We start from the raw sequence: 22,145 nt of genomic DNA, 5'->3' as shown, positions 1-22,145 counted from the left end.
ATGGCTAGCTAGATAGATGGGTAAATGAATGGTGGTTACAATATTAACTGTTCCATTTACTATGGGGCTTATGGTGAAGGTGTGATGATGGGGCTTATGATGAAGGTGTGGAAAAACGGTGGGTTGGAGAAAGTGATGGCCGTCTGAGCTACATCAAGTTTGAATATTGCAATGGAGACGTCTGGGTACCCTCAGTCTCGCAAGTTGGTGGACTTGATGGATTTGAGCGCATTAAGGATTTGATAACTCATTCCCACGGAGAGGAGCCACCAGAAGAACCAAAAGAGGTATATATGGTTCATTTCTTGATTCATTTCCTCTGTTCCTTTTTTTATTTTAATGAATCCCGTATTTTGTTTTCAAAGAATTGCTAAAGGTTTTTCTTTCTTTATTCTACTTGTAGTTTGCGATGCTCGATGATTATTGATCATGATGAACATATCATTCGCTATGGAGGTTACCGTGAAGAACCGAATATAGATGTTGATGATGATGGCACAATTTTTGTGCATACACAGTCAGTTTTCACATATTCGGTTCGTGCTCTCGTCTCTTAATTAGTTCCCAACTTATATATACTTATATATATATAATTTTGTTTTAATTTTTTTTCTTCTTCTTGGTAGCTTGAGGTCGGTGCTGATGATTTTGTCACCTCCGTTGAAGTTGGCATGTCAAATTATCTTGGTTTTCTTTCCATAGCTATGCTGAAAATTAAGACAAACAGGGAAAGAGCTCAAGTGTTAGGATACGATCCTACTGGCCCAGTGAAATATGCCAAAAGGCTCATTTTGCACAAGAGAGGTCATAAGATAGTGGGTTTCTTTGGAAGAGGTTCGGGGTTTCTTGAAGATATTGGTGTTTACTTTGAGCCAATTAATGGTGAATAAGCCTCTTTTCCTTAGTATTTGCTTTTCATTGCTACTCTTATCTTTTTTCTTTGTGTCTCTATGTCTTAGTCTCTGTCTTTGCTTTTTAAATGTATCTCTATGTCTTAGTCTGCTTTTCCTATTTTGTATGTCTCGGAACTTCGTTTCTCGTAATGGAAGTTAACAAACAGGGCCGATTCTTGTATTTTGGTGGCCTAAAGCATATTTTTTATGTAAAATTTAATAAAAAAAAATTTCATTAAAATACTAAAATATAATTAAAAATATTTTAAAAAGTTATTGAATACTTTAACAATGTAAAAAAAATCTAAAAAATAATTAAAGTCAAGGAGGAGAAAAAACAAAAACTTACCCAGCAGCAGCAATGATCGATGTTCTTGTGTAAATTTATTTAGTTTTAGTTTTATTTGAAGAAGTTGAATATTTAAATATCTAGTAGAATTTAATATTTGGAGATTTTATTGTTAAAAATAGTAATTAAACAAAATTAATTAAAAAAATTTGACAACTCTAAAAACGTAAAAAAGAAAGAAAAATAAAAACGTAATAGATATAACTGTAAAAGGGGGAGAAAAACGTATTATAAAAAAATGCAGGAGAGAAGGCTCGAACCATAGTCTTGATATATATTTGCAAAACACATAGACATCTGACCTATTTAATCTTTTAAAGATGTAGCCCTCAAAAATTGCCTATAATGTGTAGCGTAAAGCAAATGCTTTGGCTGTTTTATGGGTGGCCCGGGCCTGTTAACAAAGACTGCTAGCTGCTGCTACTACTACTACTATCACTACGAATGGTGCAAGTTTGTCTGCTTTTTAGTTTTATTCAATTAATTAGCATCTTTAATTCGGTATCAAGCGAAACCAGACTGTTTATTTTATCGGTCAATAAATCCATATTGTCATGTCAGCATGGTCTAATAATTACTTGTGTACAAGGAGAAATGTGGACAAGAGACACGTAGCTTAGCTTAAGCTACGCAGATATCAATAGCCCAACTTCCAAAATCCAAAATGTCTAAAAGTATCGTTGTAGATATCATAAACAGTACTTTCATAAAGAAATATTATATCACGATTCACAACCATCAATATTAAATTAAGCAACCGCCATTAGACTATCGTAGATGCATGCAACCGCCTCAAAAACAATAGTAATGATTAGCATATATTTTTGTTTGGAACAGAAGTGACACAACATCTCTCACCTATAACGATGCCTAAGAGCTTCTCCAACGGGGCCTTTTATCAAACCTCTTATGTTAAAATTGGGCAAAAAATAAATCAAAAAACACAGAAAAGAATAAAAGGCAATTCTAATTTCGGATCAAAAAGAGGCAGCTCTTATTGATACGGGTCAGCTTCTTGTTCGATGATGTTTTAATACTTAAAAAAAAAATTATATCAACTCATTTTTCTTCCTTTTTCTCTCTCTATGTCCCGATAATATCTCTGTGAGATCGACCATCAGAACGATAATCGGAGGAGATGTATGGTTATCTGAGGTGATCAGACGTTTTAACATCATCTCCACCGTCGCCGAGTTTCAACGTCGACTGTGGTCAGCGAATCGGCCAGTCGATTCATGGAAAACGACGAGTCTCCTTCACCAAATCGAGGCTTATACAATTGTCTTTGTCATGGTACGTTTCTATTTTTGTTTGTATGAATTAGTTGTTTAGAGATTTGGGTATTTGATTTTGAAAATTAGGGTTCTTCATATCTTAATTTATTTATATGATAGGCATGATGATTAAACTTAGGATTAATGAAATTATCCATGATTGAAGATGAGTTTAGGCATATATTGTTTGATTCCATCGGTCTTGTCTATTGTTTGAGAGTAGGAGATTGGAATTAATCTGATCATCATGACGATTAAGTTTACTGGTTTGCCAGGTTAGTGTTTCTCCAGGGAACACTATCCAAATCGAGAAAAAAGAATGGTTAATCCAGAGACTAATCGTAATCTCGTTGCCAAACATATTATAGAGTTCATCTTGAAGGTAGTTTGACAAAACGAGTTTGATAGAGAATCACAGAATTCTACGGTTTCAAAAACATGAAAAAGTCTGATTTTTTTCTTCTGGTTTTTTTTGTCAGATGATGATGATGATACGAGAAGCAGAAAAGTCGGAATAGAGATGAAGAGACAGAACAGGAGAGGAGCTTTGAGTGTGATTAACCAGAATCTCGTTGGTTCAAAAGCTTATCCTTGCGTTGTTAACAAGAGAAGAGGTTTATCTCACTACATTAACTTATGTGCAGACCTGATTTTGTTTTTGGCTGAGTAAAGAGAGAAGATCTGAGATTGTTTTTGAATATGTGCAGACCTCAAGAAGAGACAAAGAAGGTGAATCAGTTAATCTATCAGTGACTTGTTCGTAATTTAACAGATACTCATCAAACATTATGAATTACAACTATCTTCTTTACTTGAAACAGCTTGAGATCTTGGCGTCGTTCTTGATCGAGCTTGCCCTTGTGGACTACGAAATGCTTCAGTATTCACCATCCTTGCTAGCCGCCACTGCAGTGTACACAGCTCAATCTACAATCCATGGCTTCAGTGAATGGAACAACACTTGTGAATTCCACAGTCACTACTCAGAACATCAGCTCCTGTAAGTCATTATTATCCATTTGCACAAAAGGAAATCCTAAAAGATTGATCTTCATAACGAAATCACATACATAAACTGATCTTTGAGTCGATTTGTGTTTGTTGTTGCAGAGAATGTTGTAGAAGAATGGTTAGGCTGCATCAGAAAGCTGCAACGGATAAACTAACAGGAGTACATAGGAAATACAGCTCCTCCAAATTCGGATACATAACAACAAAGTATGAAGCTGCACTCTTTCTTGTGTCAGATTCTCACTAAAGAGTAGAATTATGTTTTACTTAAAATAATTTCATTTCATAAATAATATTTTTTTTCAAAATTAAGAATCCAATAAGAGCTTCACCATTGGAGTAGCAAAATTTTAATTAGTCTTTCACAAGTTCTTATTTCCAAAAAGTACAAAATATATCCTTAAAAAAATTAAAAAACCTCAAAATAACATCCTAACCGTTGGAGAAGCTCTAATGATCTCTATGATCGATCGCATAGGCAAATTTCACAGCAAAAGATATTTTTAAAGATAGAGCTAATAATATGAAGCCACAAACATGCGAGCTAACCATCAATGATGGGACATGCTTTGTTTCCATTCTTCACTCTACGTCTCTACCATTAGGAATGGAACAAAGTTTGTCTGCGTTTTGGTTTTATCAGATTTATTCTTATCCTTATATTCGTTATTAAGTGAAACCGGACGACTTTGCTTATTTTTGTCGGTCAATAAATCAATTTCCTCAGGCTAATTTGAGAGTATGAAACAAGCAAAACAAAATCATAAATTCAATTTGATTTTACGATTGTGGCACATTTATAGCTTCAGTTTGATTTGAGAAAAGTATGTTATTTAATGATAATTGCTAATATTCTTGAAAACGATAATTAGTAACATTTAGGGGTATACATACTTTGATAGTTTGATTGATAACAAAATTGCACAAAAAATATTTGCGTATACAAAAAAGTTCATGCATGTATAGCACAGTAACACTTTCCAATTTGGCAATTTCTGTAGTGAAAAAAAAAGTAAACAAAAATTGAAACTAAAAAGAAAAAAGAAAAAAAAAAGACCGATCATCCATTGGAAACTTTCCATTTTCTAATTAAGAAAGAAAACGCCACAAAGAAAACTTTCCATTTCCGATCACGTCTTCTAATTAAGCGGTTTGCACTGAAACTTTCCATTTTTCTAATTAAGAAAGAAGTGAAAAATGCCTTGTGTGATATATATATATATATATATATATATATATATATATATATATGGGATATTATGTTTCTAGGGCAATCACTACCACGCCGCAATGCAAGATTCACAACCGTGTACATCACTTAACCTAGACCATGCTGGAAACTCCATGACAACCTTTCTTCTTAAGCTCACCTTCGAGATACTATCGAGGCTTCCGGCTAAATCTGTCATGAGGTTCCAATCCGTGTCGAAGCTGTGGCTCTCTACCATCCATAGTAAAGATTTCGCCGACGCCTTTCTTATCCAGTCTCCGATCCGTGTCGAAGTTGTGGCTCTCTACCATCCATAGTAAAGATTTCGGCGACGCAGTGCCGGCTTAAACATATTACATGCTCTGGACAAACTAAAAAAAAATGCCCCTTAACCTATAGAAAAATTTACTCTGTTGCAAGTTGAACTTGTTTTTGTTTTTTTGTTTAATTAATTGGTCAGGTGTCGTTAAGTTTAACTTAAAAGAAAATTGAAATTAACGGAAAGAATTTCATAAATTTGCTATAGGAAGGTGTTTCACTATGTTTATGTTAATTTAACTCTAGTCTCTAGCTATATCTCCCTTATATCAGACTTAAATAGAAGGAACGAAAGCGTAGCCGTAGCGTGTGCCGGTTGCTTGGAGAACAAACTTCGTATACAGCGAGAGTTGTGAACTCCATTTAAATTATTCGTAAAGAAAATTGAAGATTACTTACGATAAGGTTCCTCACTAAGACTCTGAATAACCTTAGTGAAAATTGCATTATGATCACTAATAAGACTCTGTTTTAATCTTTTATGATTGCAGGTTTTAAAGTGGTAATCGTACACGAGTGGTCTCAATCACAACACATCCATGACTTAAAAAATCGAATTAGCTTAATTAAGTAGAGGTTCCATCCATAATAGACTCTTGTAGTCCAAAGGTTCCATAATAAAGTGTCTTCCTCAATTGAACAAGTGGATCGAGTTCGCCATGTCCCGAAACGTTGAGAATTTGTCACTAGCATTCCCTCATCTTCATCAATCCCTCATCGACTACAGTATTCCTGATTTTTTTTACACCAATTCATCGGTTAAGCAACTCCATCTAGACGGATGTACTCATCTCACTACAAGTAGTTGCTCCGTGTCTTGGGCATCATTGAAGAAACTCTCATTGGATTCTTGCGATATCTCTGAAGAATCACTTGCCAAGATTCTATGTGGTTGTCCGGTCCTCGAAAGCTTAAGATTGTTTGGCTTCACGCTCCTCACTCAGCTTAAAGTTGTTGATCTCAGCAAGTCACCGCGTCTATTAGAAATCCATCTTTCCGGGGTTCAAAATCCATATATACATTACCTCAGATTGACAAGCAATCAGTACCCTGTTACCTTAGTTGATGTCTCGTCGTTAACCAAAGTTAAACTAGACTTTTTCTTCTGTCCAATTAAGGACCGGCTCGATGCTGATTTGCTTCAAGTCATGGCGCTAGAGATGCTAAAGAAGTTAAAGACTGTAAAGAAGCTTACTTTTGGGGAAAACTTTCTTAAGGTATGCTGATTGATTAGTTTCCATTACTTGTCTTGCTCTAGAGTTTCGTGATTCGGTATATATATATATTCACACTACTAGTATTTGATTGTGCTTTTGTAGATTCTATCCCTTGTCGAACTCCGAGGTGTTCCTTTTCCGATATTAAAGGCTCAAGTTTTGACGCTCAAGACAAATTTCTCCCAGTATGTAATGCATGGGATAGTAAGGGTGCTACAAAACTCACCTCAACTAAAGAAGCTAACCCTAAAACGTAAATCGAACTATGGCATCATACCGGTATGTTCACCTTGAACCACCTTTTTTTTTTTTCCTTGACCATTCAAGCTATTGACGAGCTTGAATCATCATCCTAGAACGTTTTGAGTTCGATGAACCTGAGATATTGATCATCTGTTTACAGGACAAGCATCTTGACTACTACTTGTATTCGCATAGTTTGAATCTGAATCGATACAGGATCCTTAGGGAAAGTTGGCCACTAAGGTCAAAGCATGTGTCTTTCTTCATGAAATATTTGCTGAAAAACACAAAGAGATTAGAGAAGATGGTCGTAATTGGACTGAAAGATGATCTTCAAGGAAGAGGTTTTGAAAAGTTGCTTCAAATGGTTCCAGTGCTCTCACACGACAACAATGTAGCCATTGTGTTCACCTAAACCAATCCGAAGTTGCTTCAAAACAGAGTATCTCATATCTTCTTCTTACAGCCAAATAAAGAAATTTCAAAATATGCTTATGTTTTCTTTGTATTTGATTTACTTCAAAATCCCATTGGTAATTTGGTATTCTGTACTTTTATGGTTGAAGTTTTCCTTTTCGCCAAAACATGAATTTCCATTTTGGTTGTCAAAATTTTCCTAATTTACATTTTTTTTACATCAATTTACTAATTAACTTATCATTTATCAATTCCAAAAATTCACAACTAAAAAAAGCCCATTAACTTTCTTAAGGCCCTATAGAAAATAACATTTCTCTCACCTACCAAAGAACAAAAGAGCCTCTCTCTCTCACCACCACTTGCTTTCTCGACTTGTTGACGTGAACACCTAACTAACACGTGTCATGTCATGATTGGGTATGATCAATGCTCTCCTAACCAGACCAGAATCGTAAGAGTTGGGTTGGTGAAAGATTTTGATGGATGCCTTCTTCTCCTCTCACCAACTCCCCCCAAACCCCCTAATAGTGTAAAGCCGCCAAAGTTTATAAATTTCATTTTCTGTAATCAGAAATTTAGACCAAAGCAGAGTTAAGAAAGATCAAATCTTTCTAACAACAAGTTTTCTCCAATGGCACAAGCTAGCAGAATCTGCAATGGTGTACAAAACCCATTCATTATCTCCAATCTTTCAAAATCCAATCAACACAAATCGCCCTTATCGGTCTCGTTGAAGACGCAACAGCAGCAGCCTCGTGCTTATCCGATTTCGTCCTTGGGTTTGAAGAAGACTGGGATGATGATGATTCTAAACGGCGGTTCTAAGATTCGTCCTGTTAAGGTTATGGCTTCTGTTTCCACGGCTGAGAAAGCGTCTGAGATTGTGCTTCAGCCCATTAGAGAAATCTCGGGTCTGATTAAGCTTCCTGGCTCCAAGTCTCTATCAAATCGGATTCTGCTTCTCGCCGCTCTCTCTGAGGTATATATATATATATATATATATATGTCTCCGATTTGTATCGTTTTTCTTCTAGCTTGAGGATGAAAGATAGAGACTTTACCATTTTGGCTGTCATGTTATAGGGAACTACTGTAGTGGACAACTTGTTGAACAGTGATGACATCAATTACATGCTTGATGCGTTGAAGAAACTAGGGCTTAATGTGGAAACTGACAGTGATAACAATCGTTCCGTAGTTGAAGGATGTGGTGGGATATTCCCAGCTTCCGTAGATGCAAAGAGCGATATCGAACTTTACCTCGGAAATGCAGGAACAGCCATGCGTCCACTTACCGCTGCAGTAACTGCTGCAGGTGGCAATGCAAGGTAGATTAAAGGAGTTGATGCTTCTGAGTGAGTTTTTGATGTTTATAGAATGGAGCTTTGTGTTGATATATTTATTTATTCGATCGGTTTATTCCAGTTATGTGCTTGATGGGGTGCCTCGTATGAGAGAAAGACCTATTGGAGATTTGGTTGTTGGTCTTAAGCAGCTTGGTGCTGATGTTGAATGCACTCTTGGAACTAACTGCCCTCCTGTTCGTGTTAACGCTAATGGTGGCCTTCCTGGTGGAAAGGTGTGATCTTACAAATGGCTTGTGTGATTTTGAATCTAGAAACTTACTTTATGAACACTTGTAGCAATGTGATCTCATCATAGCTTAGCTTGTCCAAGTTTCATTTATTAGTTTGTTGTTAGCGGATAGATCCTAAAGAAGTTGGGGTTGGTGTGAAATTGATTTCTCTAGTAGTGATTACTTTTCTTTCTCAGTTACCTTTTTGCTTGTATGATTACTTGATTGACACCTCAGACATATATTGCATTTGCAGGTGAAGCTCTCGGGATCAATTAGTAGTCAGTACTTGACCGCTCTGCTCATGGCAGCTCCCTTAGCTCTTGGAGACGTCGAGATTGAGATAGTCGATAAATTGATTTCTGTTCCATATGTTGAAATGACACTGAAGTTGATGGAACGTTTCGGGGTTAGTGCCGAGCATAGTGATAGCTGGGATCGTTTCTTTGTCAAGGGCGGGCAAAAATACAAGTAAGAGTTATTATTTTCTTCCTTACCTGAAATCACAAACCTTAGATTGACAATATAATGTAAAATGGTGATATGATTCAGGTCTCCCGGTAATTCGTACGTAGAAGGTGATGCTTCTAGTGCTAGTTATTTCTTGGCTGGCGCTGCCATTACTGGCGAGACTGTCACTGTTGAAGGTTGTGGAACGACCAGCTTGCAGGTACTATCTCTACTCTGAATCATCAATGATGATACTAAGTTTATAATGCAATTCGATCAGCTCAAACTTTTGTCTCTCTAAGGCTTTGTCAAGTTGTGTGAACTTATTTTGAAGAATCTAAACTCAAATTTTTGTGATGTCTCAAGGGAGATGTGAAATTCGCAGAGGTTCTTGAGAAAATGGGATGTAAAGTGTCCTGGACAGAGAACAGTGTGACTGTGACAGGCCCACCTAGAGATGCTTTCGGAATGAGACACTTGAGCGCTATTGATGTCAACATGAACAAAATGCCTGATGTAGCCATGACTCTTGCCGTCGTTGCTCTCTTTGCCGATGGTCCAACCACCATTAGAGATGGTAAGTAAAAAAAACTCTCTCTTTAGATTACTGTTTCTCAATATTCATGGTCACTTAATAGTTCATTCTATTTGGTTAATATAGTGGCTAGCTGGAGAGTAAAGGAGACAGAAAGGATGATTGCCATTTGCACAGAGCTTAGAAAGGTAAGATTTCCCCCTCGTTTCTCGGTTTATAATGCTCGTTCTAAGTAAATCAGTGCACAAATTTTTCCTCTTTTTGTGTTCAGCTGGGAGCTACAGTGGAAGAAGGTTCAGATTATTGTGTGATAACTCCACCAAAAAAGCTGAAACCAGCGGAGATTGATACATATGATGATCACAGAATGGCAATGGCATTCTCTCTTGCAGCTTGTGCTGATGTTCCGGTCACCATCAGAGATCCTGGTTGCACCAGAAAAACCTTCCCTGACTACTTCCAAGTCCTTGAAAGAATCACAAAGCACTAAACAATCGAAACACCACTGTCTTTACTTTTTCGATCCAATGCTTGCTTATCTGTTTTCCATGTTTCTTGCCTCTGTAACATTATTAGAAACCGAGAGTATTGTTTGTGTGTGTACGTACTGGAACTGAGTGAGATGCAATCATTGAATCAGTTTTTTGCTCTTTATACACTTGTATTTAGTGTTGTTATGATGGGGTGACCAAGCCCATTCTGTCCTAGCCCGTTTTGATAGCAACTCTGTATGGGAAATGTTTATTGCCTGATTACACGTTTGGACAAAATCGCATACAAAATATGCATCACTCGAGAACCACATCTCTTAACACATTCAAATCGCTATCACAGTCGAATCACATTGCCTTAAAATCAAGAAGACGGAGCTAAATGGGTATAGTATTGCATTGTCTTGGAATTTTAACAGCAATGAGAAAGAGACAAGAGAGTAGATCTTGGAGTAGATACATCTGAAAGAGGGACAAAGGCACGGGGACATGTTATGCCAATTCATAAAGGAGAAAAAGAGGACATGTTCTTGTCTTATGTAATCAAAATCCTCACATGGGGTCCTTGAGTGCCATTATAGCCTTTTTATTCACTTGTTCCTTTTTCTAATAATAAAAAGAAAAAAAAAAACTATCTTGTGATTCCAACAACCTTTTATTGTTTAGCCATTTTTAAAAAAGTTGGTTTATAACACACTACTAATACTAAACCATGATTTTTAACCCTACACACTTTGGCGATCACCTATTTAGAGAATTGGTTTCTTGGAAATGTATAGTAATTTAGAGTATCGTGTTTTTTTTATAGAGGAAAGCGCTAAAACCAAAGTTTGAAGAGCCCAAAATATCTTCTTACAGCACCAATCAAGGAAAACGAATAAACATAGGATTTAGGGTCATCTAACAACCAACCTTTTGTTCAAATTTAGAGTCATTTTTGCTTATTTAACAACTATCCCCGCAAAACAAACCTATTAACCAAAAAGTTGAAACTTTTGGTTCAAATTCAAAAACCTCTTTGGGATCAGAGGCTTCCCGAAAATCTTGGAGTATTCTTATTCACCAATCAAACAAAATTTCAAGTCCTCTTGAGAAGATTCAAACAACTTCTTACAGTCAAAAAAAATTTATCAATTATTAACAGAAATCTCCATCTTTTCTATTCATTTTTTTTTTCTAATTTAAATTCAAGTCAAACAGATCAAAATACCTGTTTTTGACTCTCTTCTTCTTCTTCCTCCTTGATTTGGATCTCTAAAATCTTCAATCCCCATGTTCTAACTTTTAGAAAATTTACAACAGTCTCTTTTTTATCACACACACACAAACTTTGATCCTCGAATATAAATATATATAATTAAAAAAAAAGATAATATTCGTGTTTCTCATTTTGGAGTCATAATAAAGAAACCTTCCATTTAATTTTAATCCCCCTCCAAGAAACCTGAAGATTCTCTAATAAGAAGAAGCTGCCATTAAAAGAGAAGAAGAGGAAGAAGAGAAAAAAATGTCGCGTCTAGACGAGATGATACCTTCAAGCCCAGGAAAGTTCAAGATGGAGAAATCTTCATACTTGCATCGTCTCAGATTCCAATCTTCTCTCACAAAGTTTGCATTTTTCTCCTTCTTCCTCCTCTGTCTCATCTCACTACTCTTCCTCCGATCTCCTCCTTCCGTCAACACTTCCCCTTCCTCCTCCTCATCCGATCCATCTCGCCGCTCACTCCGTACCAACACCTACGGAGGACCCGCTTGGGAAAAACGTATCCGATCCTCTGCTCGTATCCGAACCTCAACAACCAACGGAATCACAGTTCTAGTAACCGGAGCAGCCGGTTTCGTCGGCACGCACGTCTCCGCCGCATTAAAACGACGAGGAGACGGCGTAATCGGGTTAGACAACTTCAACGACTACTACGATCCATCTCTAAAACGAGCGAGACAAGCTTTACTAGAGAGAAGCGGTATCTTCATAGTAGAAGGAGACATAAACGACGTCGAATTGCTTCGTAAGCTTTTCAAGATCGTTACCTTCACTCACGTTATGCATCTAGCAGCTCAAGCTGGTGTACGGTACGCAATGGAAAACCCTAGCTCTTATGTTCACAGCAACATCGCCGGATTCGTTAATCTCCTCGAGATCTGCAAATCCGCGAATCCACAGCCAGCTATAGTCTGGGCTTCGTCTAGCTCAGTCTACGGACTCAACACTAAAGTCCCCTTCTCTGAGAAAGATAGAACAGATCAACCGGCGAGTTTATACGCCGCGACTAAAAAAGCCGGCGAAGAGATCGCTCACACCTATAACCACATCTACGGTTTATCACTAACCGGATTGAGATTTTTCACGGTTTACGGACCTTGGGGAAGACCTGACATGGCTTACTTCTTCTTCACTAAAGATATTTTAAAAGGCAAATCGATTTCGATATTCGAATCGGCGAATCACGGAACGGTGGCTAGGGATTTCACTTACATTGACGATATAGTGAAAGGATGTTTAGCGTCGCTTGATACGGCGGAGAAGAGTACGGGGACAGGAGGGAAGAAGAGAGGTCCGGCGATGTTGAGAGTGTTTAACTTAGGGAACACGTCGCCGGTGCCGGTTTCAGATCTGGTGAGGATATTGGAGAGGCAGTTGAAAGTGAAGGCGAAGAAGAATTTGATTAAGATGCCACGAAACGGTGACGTTCCGTTTACTCATGCTAATATTAGTTTAGCTCAACGTGAGCTTGGTTATAAACCCACCACTGATCTGCAGACCGGTTTGAAGAAGTTTGTCAGATGGTATTTGAGTTATTACTCCTCCTCCGGTCAGTCTAAAGCCGCCGCTAGATGATGATCTTTTGATTTCTTGTGTTTTTATTTTTCCTTTTTTTCTTCTGTTTGAGTAATTTTGGGGGATTGTTGTAACAGAGAGTGAGAAGAACACAGAGAGAGACCCATTCGGTGATTTTTAATTTAATTTATTTATTTTACTTCTCCGGTACGTAACTGTTGTAGTTGTTTGATTTGATTAAATAAAAGAGAAATCACAAAAACAGTCTATTCTTCGATTTAGAAATCGTATTTAGTTCTTCCACTACCTAGAACAAGACATAACATATCTGGAATGTTTAAAGTAGATTTGTAAAAGTTCCATGCCTCGAGCATTAGGCGTTTCCTTGATCCTTTGAAGTGAACGATCTGTGTTTTTTTTTAATAGTAGTGAGAATATGATGAAAGGATTCGTGATGGGTTTTTTTAAGGTTTAGGGATTTAGAGTGTACCTTGACATCTAATGGCATGCCATGAAACTGACCAGCACCTTCAGGAGGTGTCCAGTTGTATAGAGCACATGGTAAAAACAGCACTGAAGCTCCAGCTATTTCCTCTGTGAATGCTTGTGGCTTTGTAAATCTCTTTGCGTCAAAGGAAGGGTGAGATTTTACAACCCATACTAGAGCCAATTGATCACCAAGCATGCGCGAAGCTTTCATGTATTTGGCTTTGTATGCTTTTAGGACTTCTTCTAGAAAAACTTTCGCCCTGCATTCGAATCACATGAAGACAAAGCCATCAATATGCTGAGTACATATAAGTTTTAGTAGAGATACAATCAGCTTTTTGTGATCATAAACGCTGATTTTCATACCAGGTTCAGATACTGATTCCAAAGAGACAACGAGAATTTCTTTAACTAGCATAAGATATTCTATTTCAATTAAACAAGGAGAGAAAAGGATAGATGCAAACCTTAGGATCCCTTCACGTGTGCCTCTCACTGCTATAAATCCTGAATTCAGCGGCTGATCTTTATTGTTCCTGAATGTGAGTGCTAAATGGAAGCCTGGATGCTTGTCAAATATAGTCCCGATGTCGTCAACCACAGCTATATCAGAATCAGTGAAGATATAGTGGTTTATCCCACCCTCATTCTTCTCAAGCTTCATCACAAGAAAAGCCTGCAGAATCAAATTTTTAACAAGAATCATGACCCAATGAGCATTTGTTTACTCACAATAATTCAGGTACTTTACTAGACACAAAAAGGAAACTTAGGTTGGGTCTTAAGAAATGGATGATGCCATATAAATAGATAGATAGATAGATAGATAGATAGGCAAAAGCAACAAATTTATTCTACCTAGGTATCAGTGCGATTTTGCCCTTACAATGTAAGACCTGATTCTTTGAAGCATCAGGTTACCCCGTGAATAATCACCCCGAACAGGCTGTACCACCACATTGCTTTGTTGGATGGAGAGATCAGAAGCTGGATCAGTCAATATGACAACACTGCTCTTGGGCATAGTCACCTAAAAACCAGATTTGTATCAGATAGCAGACGCAGAAGTTAAAAAACACCAAAAAGTTTCAAAATTTAGAGGAAAACTAAGCAAGTTAGTTACCTGAATGAAGTTGGCAAATGCATTCAGAACTGCCATTGACCTCTGTGGCTTGCTGTAGGTAACATTCCCAACAACAGAAACCATATTGGAGGATTTCACATTATTTACCGTAGTATTATAAATAGTAAACACTGTGACAAAAGAAACACCATTTCCAGCACCAGACACTTGAGAAGTTGAAGTGTGAGTCTTGTTCAGAGCCTTGGTGCCTAAACAAAAGACAATTTACAACACTGTCAATCCCAAATTGCAGTTCCTAAACAATGATCCAACGTTTATGAAGCAAACCAAAACAAACTAAGTGTATGACATCTCATTCAAATGTTCATAAGACAAAAGTCCTGAGTTCTACATTCAAGGTATACTAAAACTATTACTCAGATCACTTTCTGAACACAAATCGAAGATGGTGATTGATTCAGATCTGTTGCCTATACCAAAATAGTGCTTAATTTACGAACTTATAGCAATTAGGTAGTGAGCTTCTAGCAAACCTAAAAATAGGAGTATACGCAAAAAAATCTAACCTCGGCAATGTAATCGATCCGGCAAGCCTTGACCAGCTACAGGACCGAGCACAAGGTGATTCGATTTCTTACTACGAACGGTTTGCGCATCGTTCCTCACCGAATCGGAAGAAAAATCAACAAGTGACGAGAGATGAGGAAGAACAAATAGCACAGGAATAAGTAAGAGAAACCGACGCCATCCGCTACAAGATCTCATGCTCCGATAATCTCTCCGGGAAGCCATTGATTTCGATTGCAATCGCTGATCGGAGGAGGATTGAGTACACTAACCCCGCCAGAACCGAGACGGATCCAAACTACGTGACGTTTGTTTATTTAACATCTAATTAACAAACGACGCGATTTTCTCTCGTTACTGGGCCAGAAAACGAAAGGCCCAATAAAAGTGTCCATTAAAACAATGGATTTGGTTCTATTTCTGGAGCTTTTGGAAACTTTTAGATCCTTTACGTGTCACAATTAGATTGGTCCGCGTTTCTCTCTCTTTGTTTTCGTCATCTCTCTCTCTCTCTCTCTCTCTCTCACACATTGACGGCGAGATAGGAACGAAACGGAGAGAGAAAACGAAACCTCCGAGTCTTCGATCCACCAGGATCATCAAATCCACCGGCGCCGTCACGATTGGCTACTCTTGTTCAACAATTCGGCGTTTTCCTTCATCAATCGAAGAGTTTTCTTCACCAAATTGGCTGGATGACGAAAACAAAACCGTTAAGAACCGTTGGTCAGTCTAGTCCTGTGCCATTGGCCCAGTAACCGTTGGTCAGTCTTCCTCCTCTCCACGACGCGATTTTCTCTTGTATTTTAACTAATGTTACTGGGCCAGAAAACGAAAGGCCCAATAGATATTTGTTGATTTAAACCGAAGTCACACGATTATGAACCGGTTTAATCGGTGATTATGGTATCAATGTACCACACTGGTCGGTTTTTTTTTCGTCGTCTTCAAGCTGTGACCTTGAGCACTATCTTCCCGAAATTGTCTCCTGCTTCTTCTTCTGTTTTCATGGATGCTTCACTCCCCAATTCTTCTAGAAAACCTAATTTCTCTTCCTTCGCTCAGTCTAGCCGAAGGTGAATCGAAAATTTTCACATTATTTAAAAACTCTCAACATCCCTTTTTGATTTTGCCTCATTGATTCATGTGATGTTTAGTTTTCGTCTTTTGATTGATGTAGCGGCGGTAGAGGATCATCAGGCTATGAGAGAGAGAACGATCGACGCAGACCTCACGGCCGCGGCGGTGGCGGTGGCGGAAAAGATAATATTGATGCGCTTGGAAGACTTTTGTAAGTTGCGATCGTTACTGCCTCGAGATGTATTGTAGATATATGTATATAGCTTGATTTGGACTCTGTTTTTGGTTGGGTGATTAGGACACGAATCTTGCGACATATGGCTATTGAGCTGAGATTGAACATGAGAGGTGATGGTTTTGTTAAAGTTGAAGATTTACTTAAGCTGAATTTGAAAACGACTGCTACTGTTCAACTGAAGTCACACACGATTGATGAAATCAGAGAGGTCAGTTTCATTGTCTTTCACTTAACGAGCAAGTTCGATTGTAGTTCGTTTGAATTGAGTGTTTTGGAATGGTTTCGTTAAATTTGCAGGCTGTGAGAAGAGACAACAAACAACGTTTTAGCCTCTTAGAAGAGAATGGTGAGCTCTTGATCCGCGCTAACCAAGGCCACTCCATCACGGTAATTGAACTTTAAAACATTCCTTAGCATTTAGCTGTTTTCATCTTCATCTTATGTTTTGAAAGTTGAGACCTTTCCATTTATTTTGGGTCTTTGTGTGCAGACGGTGGAGTCAGAAAAGTTACTTAAACCAATACTGTCACCTGAAGAAGCTCCAGGTACTAACTAGTAGGACACATACTTGTGACTTCTGTTATATGTATGACTTGCATTGTTGCTCTGTGTTAATTAGAAGTTTCTGTAATGGCAGTGTGTGTACATGGAACTTATAGGAAGAATTTGGAATCCATCTTAGCATCGGGGTTAAAGCGTATGAATAGAATGCATGTTCACTTCTCTTGTGGCTTACCAACAGATGGTGAAGTGATTAGTGGTAAGATTTTTGATCCTATTGTTGTTGTTCTGCATTATTGTTGCAATATGCACATTTATCTGATTTTAAAAATTTTACATGATTTTGGCGAAGGCATGAGAAGGAATGTTAATGTTTTGATCTTCCTCGACATGAAGAAAGCTCTTGAAGGTACTACTTTAGCATGAGACCTTTAATTCCCTGTTTTTAAAAATAAGTGTTGTGTCCATCAAAGATCTAATAATCAGTAATACTTGTGAATATATCCAGATGGGATTGCGTTCTACGTCTCAGACAACAAAGTGATTTTGACTGAAGGCATTGATGGTGTAGTCCCTGTCGATTACTTCCAGAAGATTGAGTCTTGGCCTGATCGGCAATCCATTCCTTTCTGATTCATACAATTCAACATCATGCGAAGATTCTTGTGAACCTCGATTATGTAATGTCTCTCAATGTTTTTAATTGCACATATGACAGTTTACCGGAACAATTGAGATTATGGTGTTTACTGTTTCCGCTGTCGAAAGACCTATGCGTGCAAAAAGAAACAAACTATTAGAATAGAGAGAATTCAAGGCCCAAGTACGAAAGAAATATTTAAGAACAATGAAAGAATTATTCTTTTTGCAAGTTTGGTCTGAAAAGTTGTAATTATGCATATGCTTAAAGCTGGATTTAGTCTTTTAAGCTGCAGGTTGTCAATTACTTCAAATCTTTAATGTATCATTAGTCTTTGATTGTATCATAATGTCAGGTTTTTTTCTTTAATTAAAAGCATAGTTCAACATATCATGAATTGTTTTTAAAAAAGGTTTAGAGAAACGCAAGAATAAAAAAAGAGTGAGAACTGTGAAAGCAAAAAGAGAAAAACTCAGAAAAGATATGTATTGTCGACGAGATTACTCTGCTAATAAACTATTTAAAGTGAACATTTGTCTTGGTCACGTGATATACTATCTTCTTCTTTGTAAACAGCAGTAGGAATTGGACTCTTCAGTTATTAGCAGAGAATGAATATAATACGACATAATAAAATTAAATTAAATTAGTGTATGCTTTTGAACATTATACTTGAATCTTGTCTTCGACTTGCTTGTTTTTTTGTGGTCTCCAACAAAAAACTCGATGTCCGTGATGCAGACCTTTCATATCATATTTCTTTTTCCTTATGTACTGTTTCCTAGTCAATATAATAATTAAGTACCTGACAAAAACCTTGTAAAAATTTCCTCTAAAATATTGACTAATTTAAAAAATGTTTTGAACTAATTTTTTTAGGACATCCGTAATGGGGAACACTTTAGGATGTTCTTAAAGTAAAAATATTATGAAAATAATCTAAGATCAGTAGTTAAGATCTTTTATTAAAAAGTTAATTATTGGGAGAACATGTTTAAGATCATAAGATTTAATAATATAATATTCTTAAACATATTATATTTATAAAAACTGTAAAAATAACATTTAAATTGCAAACTTATAAAACTTGTACTAAAATTCAAAATACAATACCAAATTTTTGTGAAACAAAAAAAACATTAAAGATTAAAAAAAAAACAAACAAACATATTACTTAATTAAAACAAACAAACATTTTATTTAATTAATACATAGTTTAAATCAAATCCTCTTTTAATTTGTGAAAAATTGTTTGCAAAAAATTGTATCCAATCACAGCTTGCCACGTCAGCTTAAAACTGAGCCTAGATCAGTTCTACATCAAGAACTGGACAACATGTTCTTATGCCACTATTCATTATATTTATAATTTTAATAAGTTAAGAACACACCAAGTGTTCCCTATTGCGGATGGTCTTATAATATTTGATATATAAGAAACAGTAGTGTGATAAAACCCTTGGACAACAAAAACAAACAAACAGTAGTGTGATCGATATGATTTAAAAGTCACGCCTTAAATTTGGATCGTCTCCAGAGAAAACCCTCACACGTTATCTTTAACCCAGCCTATCCCATTTTGTTTGGATGTATGAGATCGATGTTTCATATTTTGTTACAAATTGAATAACATCAAATACTATATTTTTATTTATGAATAATCATATGTTGGTACTTGGTAGGCACCGCATTTTGCTGATATATCAATCCTTGTTTTGTTTTTGAGCAAAACTATGAATTTTGTTTTGTTATATATCGTGTCTATTTTTGACTGGAACAATTACCATTTTTTCTATATTAAAAAAATAGTGTTTTTTTTTGTCCTTCTCGTATATTTAGACGTTGAAAACCGAAACTTATATGTGTTCGATGTGTTCTTTAATTTATTTAGATCTATAAAATTGGTCCAAACGCTATATGTTGTATAGGCGTGCCAATTTATTACCATGTGTGATCAAATGCATCAAAACAATTTTCTTTAGTTAGTAGTATAAGATTAATATACTGGTTAAAGTTGTTTCGTCACATACAATATCAGATTTGCGGTTCTCATTTACGTTAAATAGTTAAAACTATTTATAATTACAGTAAATAAGACTTTTTTGGTCATATTCATAAAAAGATAAGCTCCACTACAAAAAGTTCCACAAGCTGGAAAAATAAAAATATCACATTTCAAATTCAGAGAATTCAAATATTAAAAAGTTTCTTCTATCTCACCTAACACGGGAAGACAAAACGAAGTAATGTCCATGATAGAACACAGAATGACAGGTATATAAGCTCCATGATTACAATTTTTTATACTGTATATATAAGTTATGCGAATAACAAAAAAAACAATCAACTTCTTTCGTTAGAATACTTAGGTAATGTTTATAGGGAGATCAGTTTAAGGTGTTCTTAGAGTATAAATATTGTAAAAATAATGTAAGATCAGTAGTTAAGAATTTTGGTTAAGAAGTTAGTTATTGAGAGATCATGTGTAAGATCTTAAGATTTAATAATATAATATTTTATAGAAATTTAAGAATGTTTAATAAATACATAGATTAATAAATAATTTAAGAATATTTAATACTATTTAATAATATAATGTTTATTAATATTTTTAAACATATTACAATTATAAAAATTTATAAAATAACATTTTAATTGCAAACTTATAAAACTTTTACTAAAATTCAAATACAATGCCATATTTTTATGAAACAAAAAAAAACATTGTAAACAATTTTTTTTTTTTTTTTTAAATAAACATATTACTTAATTAATTAAACAAGACAAACATTTTATTTAATTAATTTGTTCCAATCCGAGAGAGACACGTCACACAAGATCAGGCCCAAGAATAGTTCTAGAATCAATGAGCATGATCTTAAATCCACTATTCAATTATTTTCATTTTTAAAATGCCTAAGAACACCCGATCTAATATACTAATAAACATGGCCTTATCTACTTGTGTCAAACAGAAACCATATAGCCAGGTAAATAACATTACTATTTAGAATAGTATAATGGTGGAAAATACGTTTGATTATTTGTGTAAATAGTTTCAACTCTCAGCTTTGTCAGATATTTTTGTTCTACTGTATGCCATATATATCTGCATAGTTAATTCGTAGGAGTATTATTATACAGTAAATGTATGTCAACTAGTTTGGTCATGAAATATTTCTTTCAAGTGTGTTTATAGTTTTATAAGTGAAGTAAATATATCATACTGTATTGCTTAGCAAGAAAATAAAATCATAATTAATTAATTTAGGAGCTCAACTATGGTCTAACACTATCATCATATAGAGAATTGACTGCACTAATTAAGTTATCATCATGCACACATTATTTTTGATAACACTCGATGATTTAATTCCATATATATAGTATAATATATATATATATATATATATATAGGTGTAGCTAGATATCATCCACCACCTCACCATAAAAATCATCCACCACTACCCACGAAGAAAGAAGATTACAGAGAAAATGGAATATTTATCTTAAGTGTAGCCTTATAGCCTTTTTGCTTTATTCTCTTGCTTTATGTCTTTCTTGTTTCTGTAAACTCACATGTCATACTTAGAGGAGAGCGAGGTGTTTGGTCTATTTTACCTTTTGCTATGACCAGATCAAGAAGATAGCAAAAACATTAACACAATCAGGAGTTCACATGTTTTAAAATTTTTAACTTTAAAAAAAAAAATGTTTAAGAAAAAAATTGAGTAAAAAATGTTCACATGTTGCTTCTCTATTGACTTGCCTCCATCACCTTCTTTGTCCCATTTGATGTACTCTTAGCCCCATGCCTCTTGGATGCCTTTTTCTCTTTTTTATTCTATTTTATTTTTATATGCAAATAAAATATAAGCTATTCTTTGTTTTATTCATGTAACAATTATTTGCATTCAAATATAGTAATTTAGTTCTAGGAATAATCTCAAGAAATCCCATATATCTTTGTACCTTATTCTCTATGTGAACATATAAAGCTGGTTATCAGGTTCTTTCTACATGTCATATCTAAGTGTATTTAGTATTTAGTTATTTACAGATGATGATGATCTGACAAAGTCGAGCTTTAATTTAGTTAAGTAAAGGTTTTTTTTCTTTTCCTAACTGGAATCCTTATCACACAGTTTTGACATTCTTTCAGTATATATTTCATTAACTATAGAATAATGGTAGCTATTTTTTAAGTGGATTGATAATTAATTTATGAATTCACTTATAAATCAACTATTTTGGTTTAGAGTTTAGACTAAGTAAGTAATGGTAGCATATAATAACTTTATATGGATATATGAAAAGGTAAAACAATGATATAAAAAAAGTACGATTTTATATAGCTGGTGCACTGAAAAAGGAACAAGTTTTCTTACCATTAAATCTAGAGAGGGTGGTATCATTTTCAATTTTGAAAAAAAAAGAAAGAAAGCTAAAGATTCGCCTAACTATTATTGTTTTTCTCTGAAAAGTCTTTAAAAGTAGTCTTTACCGTAGATAGTACTGAAAATGAAATGAACTCACTCGTGGACTTCTATATTTTCAGTTTTCGCGACTCCTCTTTTGTTTCCCTTCAATTCCAAATAAGCTTATGTATTTATTTACTAATCATTCAAAAACAACCACACACAAAAATAAATGTTAAACTATATATAAAAGGTTTGATAGATTAGGAATGTAAATGTAATATACTTGATGTAACATGAACAAACAACTAGAATAGTGTTGTAAAAGTTTTTGAGATACTTTTTATTTTTTAACGAGCAAA

The 22,145-nt window shown here is 35.5% G+C and overlaps 6 protein-coding genes across 10 annotated transcripts; 5 read left to right on the top strand and 1 right to left on the bottom strand.

The window, feature by feature from the left end:
* Positions 2,086-3,884, top strand: LOC104784804 (cyclin-B2-2-like). 5 transcript variants are annotated; one of them, XR_767277.2, is made up of 6 exons: positions 2,086-2,535; positions 2,792-2,898; positions 2,996-3,087; positions 3,161-3,245; positions 3,338-3,516; positions 3,627-3,884. XR_767277.2 is itself a non-coding variant. In XM_010509890.2 (5 exons), exons 1-4 carry the CDS (start codon positions 2,478-2,480, stop codon positions 3,360-3,362), a joined length of 240 nt encoding a protein of 79 aa, XP_010508192.1. In that variant the 5' UTR covers positions 2,088-2,477; the 3' UTR covers positions 3,363-3,516; positions 3,627-3,884. The 5 variants fall into 5 exon arrangements, 4 of the variants coding, with proteins under 4 accessions (XP_010508192.1, XP_010508191.1, XP_010508188.1 ...); XM_010509890.2 differs by lacking the exon at positions 2,792-2,898 and having other exon boundaries at positions 2,088-2,535; positions 2,996-3,130; positions 3,224-3,245; XM_010509889.2 differs by lacking the exon at positions 2,792-2,898 and having other exon boundaries at positions 2,091-2,535.
* On the top strand, positions 5,715-6,930 carry LOC104788756 (F-box/LRR-repeat protein At3g03360-like). The gene is made up of 3 exons (XM_010514539.1): positions 5,715-6,272; positions 6,375-6,551; positions 6,676-6,930. The coding sequence occupies exons 1-3, from the start codon at positions 5,715-5,717 to the stop codon at positions 6,928-6,930; spliced, it is 990 nt and encodes a 329-aa protein (XP_010512841.1).
* On the top strand, positions 7,408-10,246 carry LOC104784800 (3-phosphoshikimate 1-carboxyvinyltransferase, chloroplastic). The gene is made up of 8 exons (XM_010509880.2): positions 7,408-7,914; positions 8,019-8,263; positions 8,361-8,514; positions 8,768-8,982; positions 9,064-9,181; positions 9,328-9,538; positions 9,623-9,684; positions 9,768-10,246. The coding sequence occupies exons 1-8, from the start codon at positions 7,567-7,569 to the stop codon at positions 9,984-9,986; spliced, it is 1,572 nt and encodes a 523-aa protein (XP_010508182.1). The 5' UTR covers positions 7,408-7,566; the 3' UTR covers positions 9,987-10,246.
* LOC104784801 (UDP-glucuronate 4-epimerase 4-like) lies at positions 10,949-12,967 on the top strand. Its single transcript, XM_010509881.2, has one exon. The coding sequence runs from the start codon at positions 11,495-11,497 to the stop codon at positions 12,824-12,826; it is 1,332 nt and encodes a 443-aa protein (XP_010508183.1). The 5' UTR covers positions 10,949-11,494; the 3' UTR covers positions 12,827-12,967.
* LOC104784802 lies at positions 13,025-15,208 on the bottom strand. The gene is made up of 6 exons (XM_010509883.2): positions 14,906-15,208; positions 14,379-14,587; positions 14,142-14,285; positions 13,723-13,931; positions 13,257-13,515; positions 13,025-13,173 (listed from the first exon to the last, which is right to left on the bottom strand). The coding sequence occupies exons 1-6, from the start codon at positions 15,129-15,131 to the stop codon at positions 13,045-13,047; spliced, it is 1,176 nt and encodes a 391-aa protein (XP_010508185.1). The 5' UTR covers positions 15,132-15,208; the 3' UTR covers positions 13,025-13,044.
* LOC104784803 (tRNA 2'-phosphotransferase 1-like) lies at positions 15,795-17,477 on the top strand. The gene is made up of 8 exons (XM_010509884.2): positions 15,795-15,982; positions 16,087-16,197; positions 16,285-16,432; positions 16,522-16,611; positions 16,715-16,769; positions 16,862-16,984; positions 17,078-17,134; positions 17,234-17,477. The coding sequence occupies exons 1-8, from the start codon at positions 15,810-15,812 to the stop codon at positions 17,356-17,358; spliced, it is 882 nt and encodes a 293-aa protein (XP_010508186.1). The 5' UTR covers positions 15,795-15,809; the 3' UTR covers positions 17,359-17,477.

The sequence above is a fragment of the Camelina sativa genome, chromosome 5 (genome assembly GCF_000633955.1).
Source record: "Camelina sativa cultivar DH55 chromosome 5, Cs, whole genome shotgun sequence".
Classification (NCBI taxonomy): domain Eukaryota; kingdom Viridiplantae; phylum Streptophyta; class Magnoliopsida; order Brassicales; family Brassicaceae; genus Camelina; species Camelina sativa.
This window is presented reverse-complemented; position numbering and strand designations above follow the sequence as displayed.

Bases quoted from the DNA above. Each gene is read 5' to 3' on its own strand.
- LOC104784804 (XM_010509889.2), top strand. From the start codon at position 3,216: ATGTGCAGACCTCAAGAAGAGACAAAGAAG. The intron at 3,246-3,337 runs GTGAATCAGTTA...TACTTGAAACAG, and splicing joins CTCAAGAAGAGACAAAGAAG to CTTGAGATCTTGGCGTCGTT. The intron at 3,517-3,626 runs GTAAGTCATTAT...TTGTTGTTGCAG, and splicing joins TACTCAGAACATCAGCTCCT to AGAATGTTGTAGAAGAATGG.
- LOC104788756 (XM_010514539.1), top strand. From the start codon at position 5,715: ATGTCCCGAAACGTTGAGAATTTGTCACTAGCATTCCCTCATCTTCAT. The intron at 6,273-6,374 runs GTATGCTGATTG...GTGCTTTTGTAG, and splicing joins TTGGGGAAAACTTTCTTAAG to ATTCTATCCCTTGTCGAACT. The intron at 6,552-6,675 runs GTATGTTCACCT...ATCTGTTTACAG, and splicing joins CGAACTATGGCATCATACCG to GACAAGCATCTTGACTACTA.
- LOC104784800 (XM_010509880.2), top strand. From the start codon at position 7,567: ATGGCACAAGCTAGCAGAATCTGCAATGGTGTACAAAACCCATTCATT. The intron at 7,915-8,018 runs GTATATATATAT...GTCATGTTATAG, and splicing joins TTCTCGCCGCTCTCTCTGAG to GGAACTACTGTAGTGGACAA. The intron at 8,264-8,360 runs GTAGATTAAAGG...GGTTTATTCCAG, and splicing joins GCTGCAGGTGGCAATGCAAG to TTATGTGCTTGATGGGGTGC.
- LOC104784801 (XM_010509881.2), top strand. From the start codon at position 11,495: ATGTCGCGTCTAGACGAGATGATACCTTCAAGCCCAGGAAAGTTCAAG.
- LOC104784802 (XM_010509883.2), bottom strand. From the start codon at position 15,131: ATGGCTTCCCGGAGAGATTATCGGAGCATGAGATCTTGTAGCGGATGG. The intron at 14,588-14,905 runs GTTAGATTTTTT...TCTTTTGTTTAG, and splicing joins GGATCGATTACATTGCCGAG to GCACCAAGGCTCTGAACAAG. The intron at 14,286-14,378 runs GTAACTAACTTG...TCTGGTTTTTAG, and splicing joins CATTTGCCAACTTCATTCAG to GTGACTATGCCCAAGAGCAG.
- LOC104784803 (XM_010509884.2), top strand. From the start codon at position 15,810: ATGGTATCAATGTACCACACTGGTCGGTTTTTTTTTCGTCGTCTTCAA. The intron at 15,983-16,086 runs GTGAATCGAAAA...TGATTGATGTAG, and splicing joins TTCGCTCAGTCTAGCCGAAG to CGGCGGTAGAGGATCATCAG. The intron at 16,433-16,521 runs GTCAGTTTCATT...TTAAATTTGCAG, and splicing joins CGATTGATGAAATCAGAGAG to GCTGTGAGAAGAGACAACAA.